General features: G+C 34.2%; 1 protein-coding gene across 6 annotated transcripts; it reads right to left on the reverse strand.

Moving 5' to 3' along the window:
- Positions 1-244: 244 nt before the first annotated feature.
- Positions 245-6,795, reverse strand: LOC126726276 (probable alpha,alpha-trehalose-phosphate synthase [UDP-forming] 7). Of its 6 annotated transcripts, XR_007655776.1 has the most exons (7): positions 6,586-6,795; positions 4,184-6,287; positions 3,831-4,104; positions 2,342-2,738; positions 1,263-1,378; positions 1,058-1,071; positions 245-962 (listed from the first exon to the last, which is right to left on the reverse strand). XR_007655776.1 is itself a non-coding variant. In XM_050431503.1 (4 exons), the coding sequence occupies exons 2-4, from the start codon at positions 6,163-6,165 to the stop codon at positions 2,427-2,429; spliced, it is 2,568 nt and encodes an 855-aa protein (XP_050287460.1). In that variant the 5' UTR covers positions 6,166-6,287; positions 6,586-6,795; the 3' UTR covers positions 1,824-2,426. The 6 variants fall into 6 exon arrangements, 1 of the variants encoding a protein (XP_050287460.1); XR_007655775.1 differs by lacking the exon at positions 1,263-1,378; XR_007655773.1 differs by lacking the exons at positions 1,058-1,071; positions 1,263-1,378.
- Positions 6,796-11,069: the final 4,274 nt, after the last annotated feature.

Here is an 11,069-nt window from a genome sequence, read left to right on the forward strand (position 1 = left end):
CTCTTTCTACAGTCACCTCCTCCAACTGGGCTTATGATGAGGCTTACAAACTATTTTAGCTAGGAGATGATGCCCGCATTTGTGCAGAGTTTCAGTTTGGGGTGGAGGATCCAAAAGCCAATGATTTTGTTTTGTTTTTGTTTTTGTTTTTTTTTGTTTGTATTTTTTTGAAAAAGCAACTTTATAGAAAAATACTTTGCATGCCAACAAAAAAAGGAGGAAAGAAAAATGGTTGGAATTCCAATTCCCGAGACAAGAAAATGGATTTTTATTATACATACAATACAACTGTACAAGCATTTCTAAAACAGGCATACATCTCATCAAAAAAGAAAAACAGGCATTCACAACTCTTTTTATCTTGTCTCATTTCAAAATTTCAAATGGTCCAGATACTTCCGCTTAACTTTTTTTTTTTTTTGAGAAGAATTGTTTCCTCTTATTTGTAAAGCATAAAAGGTGAAAATGACAACTAGGTTTTTAAATAAATCAAATCCCAATAAATAAATAAAATTTGGTAACAAAGCTGATCAACTCTTGGAAAAGCATAGAATTTTGGTTTGCTTCACTAGAAAGAAAAAGACCGGAAGGGAAATTAATATATATATATATATATTTAAATGTCACAATTTGTGAATCAACCTTGGAGCTAACCTTTAGTGCAGATTTCTTCGTAATTGGCTGGAAAGTAATTGCAGATTGGAAGCTAAGGCTGGTCCCCTTTCAATTCCTTGGAATATCCTCTTCTTTTTTTTTCTTTTTTTTTTTGGTTGTTGTTGGTATATGGACCTTATGGCAGCAGCACCGCAACAGAGTAGAGGATATTCCAAGTGACTCATCGCTTGGGAACCCTGGTGCTGCTAGAGGAGAGGGTGTGCTCTGTTCTGACTCGGGTGCTTGGATTAACGCCTTCTTCTAGGAATATAGGAATCACCACCAGCTTCTTAGCTGAAGTTTGGGCCCTTAGAGATGGACAAATCATGTGTTTAAATCTAAGGATTAATGCTCTGGAAGTAGAATTAGATGCTAAAGTAGTTGTTGAGTTAATGAGTAGTACCAGTATGTCGAATGCTGTTTCTCCCCAAAAAAACAAAAAAAAAAAAAAGGAATAAGAAAGCAAAACTTTCTCTGGAGATCTTTTCCTAATAAAAACATTTTGTTTGAAAAATATTTTTTGACATCATTTTAAGGGTGAGCTCGAAATTTCAGAAAAATGATTATTGTATCTATGAAAGTAAGGAACAGTGGTTAATTTTGGGTACCTTTGCAATCGTACAAAGAATTAAGCAACGGGGATAAGCCATGACAACTAAAAACTATTTAACTTGACGAGCTATTGATTCATAACCACCATGTATTATAAATAAAGCTGCTTGACCTGAAATATGATGCATATTTTTATTATCTTTGAAAAGAAACAATGAACCGCTGAAATTAACAGAAATGTGAACTCCTACATTATAGTGGGGGCAGAAGGAGGTGGGATTCAAACTACATACACAAAGCACCACAAAAAATACCATTATCGCTTGGCTTTTATTAACTCCTACATTGCACTAAAATCTGCTACAAGGAGGTTCTTCTCTTGAGCATTATCTTAATCCAGACGGGGAAGATATGTATACCATATACATTTCACCATTTCAGGCCCCAAAACATGTGTAAACTATTTTCGAGGTCGTCCATGTCAAACACAAGACCAAAAGTAGAAAGCATATAATACTAAAATGAAAATTTTTGCTATAGAATTTACAGAATAAGCAAAAGAAATTATCCAAGTAACAATGGCAAGACAAATTCACTCAAAAATTCAAAGAGGTAAGAAAAAATAATAATAATAATAATAATAATAAAAGACAACAATGTACTGTTCATCTATCTAACCGAGTGTCTACTTCAGCAGAAACCTGTCTAGCTACCACCCTGAACATCTTTCACAACATTAAAGTTACTTGTCCCTGCTAATGCAAGTGAGAGAAACATGGCCTACTCTGATCAGTTGACAATTGTATTACACAGGCTGGGAAGAGAATTTATGTGTATGTGATGCAATGATTATTCATGCATTTCTTGCAATTCCAAGTCAGTTCTCCATGAACAAATATGGTAGGTCCTGTTGACCCTTGAGAAGTCTGAGTTTATGCCAAAAAAAAAAATTATTAATTAAAAAAAAAATCTGCCTTCCAAATTAAAACATTATGCACACTTCTCCTTCGTTGTTTATGTCACAGAAAAAATCCAGGCTGTTGATGTTTCCAAAATGGCCACCAACTGATCAGAAAGAAGGCCATATAAAGTTTCTCCCACCAAGTTACTTTAAACAGAGGAAAATTATAATCACCTTTAATCGCAGGCCGGCATGTTATTTCTTCCCGATTGGCATAAAGGAGAAGACATTGAAGTTAGAAAAGCCGTGGAGGAGGATTTCAAGGGGAAAATCCTTCTTCAATTCTTGGGGAGGGTGACGGGTCTGATGCATCAGCAAGAGCCTCAAGCATGTTTATGACCTCAGTTGTGTCATCCAAATAGTACTTGGCTTTACTTGGCTTCTGTCCAACGGTGCAGGCAAAAACGGATGAATTTGAGGATAAAACACCACTTATCATTGCATCTCCAATGATTTCAAACATGTCCTCGTCAGATCGGTCATCACCGATACACAGTACAAAATCAGCCTGCTTGCCACCCTCTGCCATTGCTGCAAAGATCTTTTCTGCAACCAGGCCTTTACTCACTCCCTAAAAGCCAAAGTATATGTTAGATTCCAATATCATGTTTACTAAGCAATAGAAGTTCCAATATTTGACTGGAAGGGAGTATAATCAAGGCACAAAAAGTGGCACAAGTAGTCTCTGGTGAACTTATTATGAAAGAACATAGGTCTAAAACACCATAATAATAAATCATGGACAATTAGAAATGCAATTAATTGTATTAATTAGGAACGTTTTGAGACAAAAACTCATTTATGTCTCTTTCTATTTTACAAAATAGTTTGCTTCTAAGAACCCTGAATTAAGGGAGGTTGACATTAAAGATCCAGGTGGATATTAATTGCATCCTCATAGCATGGTATAAATGATCCAGGGAAGCATATTTTTCTTACTGATGTGTAACCAAAAAAATACTACATTATTAAACTTATATTTGCATAGAGAAGACCAACAATTTGCTCACTGATGGGATTTTTTCTTTTGCTAGGTAATTCTGGAATACTTATAAACAGACCGAACACAAAAAATCCTCTTTACAAATAAATAAAAATGTTACACTGTTCCAACAAGTGGGAGAGGGGGATATCAATGCCAGGAGCTACAAGGCTCTTAGCCTATGCAATGTATTGATTATGTAGAAGGAACTACAATATTTAATCTTCTGCATAAAGTGTTACTTTTACATAAACCCTTAGTTGAGTCAAATTAGAACACTTAAATCTGCATTAAGGTTGATCCCACTTCAATAATACTTGTGTCACATTATTGAATTGGCAATGAATCTAATTGTTTCTTTCTTTTTTTCATCATTACGTTTGCATAACATAATAAGTGTAAAAGAGTATCAGATGGAGAAATGATGGCTGTAGTCCATGACCAAATCTGCCATGTGAGTGGAACAACATTTTTTGTTTGGATCCTTCCCTCTTTTGTTTTTTAATTTAATTTTTGCCCAACGGGATGAACATGGTTTAAAGTGTATTCTACTAGCAGTCATAAAAGAGGGATAGATGTGGACTTTAAGGCAGGAACCTAGCAAAACTTAGTATACAAAAATTTCTAACATTTTAGTCATTTGATGGAATAAAAAGTCAATATTAAAGTTAAGATATCTACCTGCGGCTTCACTTCAACAATGTATTGACCTCTTTTGACAGCAACTGGTTCATTCGCTAAAACACTTTCTAGATGGTCCAACATCTCCTTAGCCTGAGTAGATCCAAAACCAGGGTCCGCATCCCGATGGTGCCAAACCAAAGCACTCTCCTTGGTTTCAATGTAAGAACCATCAGTGGATTCAGTATATAATTTCATAACAGGCTCAGCCATCTGTATCCACCCAAAGTCATTACTCTGCCCAATGGTCTTCCAAGGCTCTTCAGCATGCCACCTAACAAATCATACAATTAGGCACAAAGGTAACAGCAAACAAAAATTGACATAACGGAGAAATTAAAAAAATAGAATACCTCATGAAGTAACCATGTTCAGCAGCAATTCCAAGTTTCTTGCAAGGAGAAAACCACTTTCCCAATGAATCTTTTCCTCTTCCACTAACAACAAACACTGTGTTTTTATCATCACTGCAAAGCATGTTGATAATTGATATAACCTCTTCACTTGGGGACTTGTTGATGGAAGTTTGGGGCATTACTGTGCCATCATAATCCAAAAGAATGGCCCTATGTTTGGACTTTATATATGCAGATTCGATGGCATCAATAGACAACTTTCTGAAATTAGGATCCAGTGCCACAACCCTGAAACCAAAGCTCAAACCAATTCCCCAACAACGTCTTCTGAAATGGTCCTTGCAAGTCCTTTCCATATCTTGGAAAAAGCTCCTTGACCAATATGCCACATCGTGCGTGCTAACATACCTATAATGCTTCTCATGGCGCAATTGCTTCTCGGAATCATTCATTGAAATTGCCTCATTCATTGCCTCGGCAGTTGCTTCGACATTCCATGGGTTGACCCGAATTGCACCACTCAATGAAGGCGAACACCCAATGAACTCTGATACTACTAGCATGCTCTTCTTAGGACCACTCAATTCTGAACTTGGCTCTGACCCAGACTCGCCCTGCCTGGACACAATGTACTCATAAGGTGTGAGATTCATCCCATCCCTCACAGCTGTGACCACAACACACTCAGCAATGGTGTAGTATGCCGTTCGTTCACAAAGAGAGATTGGTCTATCAATGAAGACGATTGGTTCATAACCTGGTCGCCCAAAAGTTTTGTTAATTCTCTCGCAGCTTGCACTAATTTCATCCTGAATTTCCTCAAGATCCCTCCCTCGTCCCCTAGCAGGGTTTGCAATTTGTACCAGAACTGCCCTTCCTTGCCACTTTGGATGCTGCTTCAACAACTGTTCCATTGCCAACAGTTTCAAATTGACGCCTTTAAATATATCCATATCATCAACCCCAAGTAACACAGTTTTTCCTTCAAACTGTTGTCTGAGCTCCCCCACTCTCCACTCCTTATCTGCGAGTCTCAAAACAGATTCAATCTGGCCCATGTGAATCCCAACTGGCATGATCTTTATCCCCACCGTCCTTCCATAATATTCCAATCCAATATAACCCCTTTTCGATTGATACTCCAAACCCAACATTCGACTACAACAAGACAGGAAATGTCGAGCATAATCAAAAGTGTGGAAACCAATTAGATCAGAATTCAAAAGTGCCTTAAGGATCTCTTCCCTCACGGGCAATGTCCTATATATCTCTGATGAAGGAAACGGACTGTGAAGAAAAAATCCCATTCTCAGCCTGTTAAACCTTCTCCTCAAGAAAGTAGGCAGCACCATCAAATGGTAATCATGAATCCAAACATAATCATCTTCGGGGTTTAAAATCTCAATCACCCTTTGCGAGAAAATCTTATTTGCAGCCACATAGGCCTCCCACAAAGACCTATCAAACCGCCCGCCATGGTTTGCCGAGAAGGGAAGCATGTAATGAAAGAGTGGCCACAAATGCTGTTTACAAAACCCATGATAAAACTTATTCAAAATGTCGTTCGGTAAAAATGCCGGGACACACTTAAACCTATCCAACAAAAGCTGTGACACATCATCTTGTTCTGTCAAATCAATTTCAACCCTCAAAGACCCTACATACAAAACCTCCATTTCTTCAGGTAAACCATCCTTCAGCTGTAATAACAATGAGTCCTCATCCCAACTAAAACTCCACCCCTTATTATCCGGCCTACGCTTAGCTTTCACAGGAAGCTGATTAGCAACAATAATGATACGGTCTTGAACAACCGAAGACGGAACATCTGATGACACACTGTTGGCCTGATCATCATCAAGCTCAGAAATAACCCCGGGAACGGTCATTACACGTGGTAGCCGCTTCTTTTCGCGACCCATTACGGGAAAGTTCCCCGAAGCTAGATCTAAAAGATTGGTATACGATCTAGACATCATCTTTAACCACTTTTTATAAATAGTATATAACCCCCAATCCAAAAAATACTTCACAAGATCTCAAATTTCTAAACCGAACCCACAATTGCTTTTGTCCCAAAATCACTATAACTGACCACGATCTGAAATGGGTATCACCGAAAAATACATCATTACAATTAGTTTCACAAAAAACGAATATTTTTCAACCAAAAAAAAAGAAAAAAAAAAACCCAGTTCCTAAAATTCAAAGCTTTAACACAAGTAACTATCTGACATCCAAAAATAGGAAAAGATCTATGAACACAACACTCCTAGATAATAACAATCTGAATGATGAAAATTCAAAAACCAAAACAGAAGCAGACAAAAATAGCCCTAGTTAATTTGCAAACTATACCATCAAAAAAACAAAGAAAGAAAAAAACTTAGAATACTTACCAAAGCTTATTGAAACACGAAAATTTCAATCTTGAGGCAAAGTCGGATCTGAAAACCATAGAAAAGAAAGCAAATTTAAAGTTTTTGAGCCGCAAGAATTCTAGGGTTTTCTTTTGGTTTTTTCTGTCCCCTCTCTCTGTACCAATAGTCACATTCCAATCTCTCTCTCTCTCTCTCTCTCTTTCTTTCTTTCTTTCTCATATATACAAAAATACAACCAGTTTCTTATGGAGGAAAAGGAAATAGTAATTAAAAAATATATATTTATAAATATTTTTTTATTTTTTATTTTATTAAAAAAAAAAAAAAAAAAAAAAAAGCAAGAGGATAAGGTCGGCCAGTAGATAACCCAGTAATGCCAACTGGCATTGATGAGTCTTTCTTTCACGCGCCCTTTACTCAGACAATTGATGACGTGTCGGTTTCTCGTGGTGCCACGTTTTCAGGTTTCACGGAAACTGGGTCCACTCACCGTGTGTACTCCCCCCCCACGCTGACCCCACACGGTCATCGTATATCCAAAACTTTTTTAGCTTCGGATAATCACGTGCGGTACGCACCACATTTTACTTCTTCACGCCGTCCAATAGGGATTTGCCACGTGTCATGTTTATCGGTTCTTCCTTTTTTGGCACGTGGGGGAAATGAAAAAAACGTAGAGTACGTGAGAAAATAAATAATAATAATAATAATAATATTAATATTAAAGGGTATGTGTGGGGGGTTTTGGGGGTGTGGTCCAGGTTGTCATGATCTTGCCACGTGGCAGGACTTGATTTGAAAGTTTAGGATAAGGGTTCTTCTTTCTGGTTGATGACGTCATTGCCGCGTCACTTTGAAGAACCACGTGTTTTTTTTAAAGGACTTTGTGTCTTTGTTGTACGATAAATACTATTTACCCAACTCCCTTCTTTCGGCCAACAAATCCCATTATTATTGATGTGATTTCCTTACTTGGACAGGAGAAGCGACAGATAAACAACACTTTTATAAGTTTGAATTTGGTTTAAAAAAAAACGTAAAGTTTATGGCTTATATTATTTAATAAGAGATTATCACATTAAATTTTTTTTTTAAAATTTAGTATATCTTATTATACGTAATAATATCTTAATAAATTTACAATTAAATTAGATTTTTAAATAAGTATTAAAATTGATTGAGTATGACTGTATCTATTATTTAATATGTAATATGATAATGTAATGTGTTAAAATAAGAGTAGTAAAATTTCATATCTTTATTGAATTTAATTTTTTTATAATAAATTTTAAATTATAAATTATTACTAGTTTTAATTTAAATTCACTATTTAAATTATTTTTTGTCCACTAATAACATTAAGTAATAATCTGTCACTTTACAAAAAGCAATAACACAAGTATAAGTGTTTGTGAGGTGTAAGAGGTAAAAGCTGAGGTTCAAGTCTCTAGAAGGAAGTTTCGCACATATATACATTTATATTAGATTAGAGTATAATTTCTATCTTGTATAAAAAAAGAAAAAAAAAAAAACACTTCTCTTTTTTTCACCATAATTTCTTCAATAATTGTGAATCAAAATGCATACGACCACACTTGAACTCATACTTAGATTGTGTTTAGCACCAACTTTTAACTTTTATGTACAGCTTTTTAAAACCCCATATTTTTCCGCAGTTTCTCACTTTTTCAAATTTTTTCAAGGTACAAATGTACTTTAGCACACTTTCAGCAAAAAAATTTCAGCAAAAAGCTAGATAAGTTGTTCTCAAACAAACACTTAATTTCACAACTTACTTGAGCATTATTTTGTGATTGAATTTCAGCTCTTACCCAATAAACTATCACAGAAATTTAATGAAAAAGAAAATTAGGTACATTAATTGACACTAAAACATGTTAAACATGCTGTAGAGTTGGGTGTGTGGTAGCATTTTTCATAATGAAACTTGTTGCAGAAAGAAATGGTGATAATAGGTATCATTGTTTGTTGTGGGCTAAAGGCTAATTGAAAAGTTATAGCAGTGGTAGAGTAGAGTAGAGGTAGAGAATATATAAAAGCATATGCTATTCCTAGTATTGATTTGGTTTGGGCATTTGGGTCTTGGTCGGTGGAGTGGGTTTTTAATGACACTGATCTCTTGGTTGGGGACTTTGGGAGGTATTGTAGGTAAGCCACGAAATGTCATTTTCATCCTTTGTGGAGGGTTTTGTTTTTATACCTACATATAAGTTATTGTTGGGTTGCCCTAAGAACAATCCAAAACAGAGAGAGAAAGATAGGGTATGACATTTAATTATCAACTCATTAACTAAATACAAGTCAGAGCCACTTGGTGTGCGGTTTTTGACTCATTTGCTGTCTCTACCTAATTTGCAGTGTACGGGCAAAGATGGTGGTGGTGGTAGACTGGTAGTATTATTGATGAGCTTTGGGGGCACGTTGTTTAGAAGAATAAAAAAACTCTACTTTTTTTCTATCTGTCTTTATATTTTAAGCTACGGGCTTTATCTTTAAGAACTTTAATTCCAAAACCCAATTCCAACTCAGAAAGATTGATCTTCCACTTAATATTTTATATATAATTAACTTTGATATAAAATATTGGTACATTAATATTGCTTTATTATTAACTTTAATCTTTTTTTTTTTATATAAAAATATGCAATAATCGGACTCTTAATGCGATAATGTAAAGGAGGCCAAAGCAAATAGGTGAATCAATACAAAACAAGGACATAAAGATAATATGATGTTTATCTCTAGGAGTTACTCAAAAATAATCAATAGCTTGCTATTAATTTCTTCCCTCAGCAAACTTGAATAAGCTTCTAGCTAGTTATTAAAAATAGGGTCATGTTAATAGATGCTTAATAAACTTAAAAAAAAAAAAAAATTTAATACTACTTTTATAGCAAATAGAAAAAGTTATCAAAATATTAATTACTTTTTCTCTTTCCCATTAAAAGTTTTCTTAAAACAGTTTGTTAATATATCCTCTTAGTACATTCTTTAACTTGTAAATACCAGCCCAAGAGAGGGAGTATAAAATTAATTATAAATTTTATATTTTATATATAGTTAACTTTGATATAAAGTATTGGTACATTAATATTGCTTTATTATTAACTTTAATCTTTCTTTAAAAAAATAAAATAAAAATCATGCAATAATCGGACACTTAATGCAACAATGTAAAGGAGGCCAAAGCAAATGGGTGAATCGATAAAAAACAAGGACATAAAGATAATATGATGGTATCTCTAGGAGTTACTCAAAAATAGCCAATAGCTTGCTATTACTTGAATAAGCTTTTAGCTAGTTATTAAAATGGGGCCATGTTAATTGGTGCACTTAGAACAATTGTTAGTAAATTATTTTTAAAAAGTTCTAATACTATACTTTTATGGAGAATAGAAAAAGTTGTCAAAATATTAATTAATTTTTTTCTTTTCTTATAAAAACCTTCTTAAAATGGTTAATTAACAAATACTTAAGGTTTCGTTTGAGAGTTCACAAGGGAATGAAAATGAATGGAATGAAATGAAATGTATTTAAGTAAGGGAAATTAATGGAATGGAATGAAATTAAGTAACCTTGATTCGATGTTTTTAAAATAAATGAATGAAAATGAATGGAATGTAAGTAATCTTGTTTGTGAGTAACATAGAGGGAATAAAATGTAATCATTTATTGACAATATTCCTATTAAACCCCTATTTTAAAATAAATGGTTGAGTACGTGGGGGTATTTTGAGAGTTTTAGTAAAAAAATTCATTAAGTCTAATTCCATTCCCTCTCATTTCTCCTAATTTTGGAGGAATGAAAATTTGAGGTTTTAAGGGAATAGAGAGGAATGAGTGTTCCCTCCTACGCATTCAATTTTGTCCCACTTAAACTCCCAAATAAGGGAATGAACTTTTCATTCCCTACATTAAAACTCCCGAACAAAGAAATGAAAAATGTTCTAAATTTTTTTTTTTTTATTCCTTTCCATTCATTTCTCCTAAACGAGGGCTTAGAGCATTCGTAAACTTATAAATACTAGCAAAAGAAATGGAGTATAAACTTAATTACTAGTGGTTTTCTCCACTTGTTTAGAGATACCCCTCTAAAAAATTTCCAAATAAGTCCTCTAACCCTAGGACAAATTCATTTATTAAAGGAGAAAAAGAAGAATAGGGTTTTCCTTAAAACTAAAATCAATAGACGGACTGTTAATATTAATCTAACAATCTCCATTATGTTCTAAATTAATCTATACCATAAGAAGTCTAAAAATAATTTTGTGCATGAATAAAAATAAAACATGCTTTACTCGGAGAAATTATTGACTTTTATAGGGCCATGACCTCGACTTTTCAAAAATCCTCCATCTCTCTTCTATTTTTGGTATAAAAATAATAATTTTGGACGTAAATTTTAATAATGGCCCACCTAAATTTTTACTAAAAATATATAATGCACTTTTAAATTTGACTAATACATTTTTTATTCCCTC

Source organism: Quercus robur, chromosome 5 (genome assembly GCF_932294415.1).
Source record: "Quercus robur chromosome 5, dhQueRobu3.1, whole genome shotgun sequence".
Taxonomy (NCBI): Eukaryota; Viridiplantae; Streptophyta; class Magnoliopsida; order Fagales; family Fagaceae; genus Quercus; species Quercus robur.

What these genes read in the sequence shown, in the direction of transcription:
- LOC126726276 (XM_050431503.1), bottom strand. Translation starts at nt 6,165, where the DNA reads ATGATGTCTAGATCGTATACCAATCTTTTAGATCTAGCTTCGGGGAAC. An exon ending in GAACATGGTTACTTCATGAG is followed by an intron (nt 4,105 to 4,183) that starts GTATTCTATTTT and finishes ATGATTTGTTAG; the next exon opens with GTGGCATGCTGAAGAGCCTT. An exon ending in TTGTTGAAGTGAAGCCGCAG is followed by an intron (nt 2,739 to 3,830) that starts GTAGATATCTTA and finishes TTTGGCTTTTAG; the next exon opens with GGAGTGAGTAAAGGCCTGGT.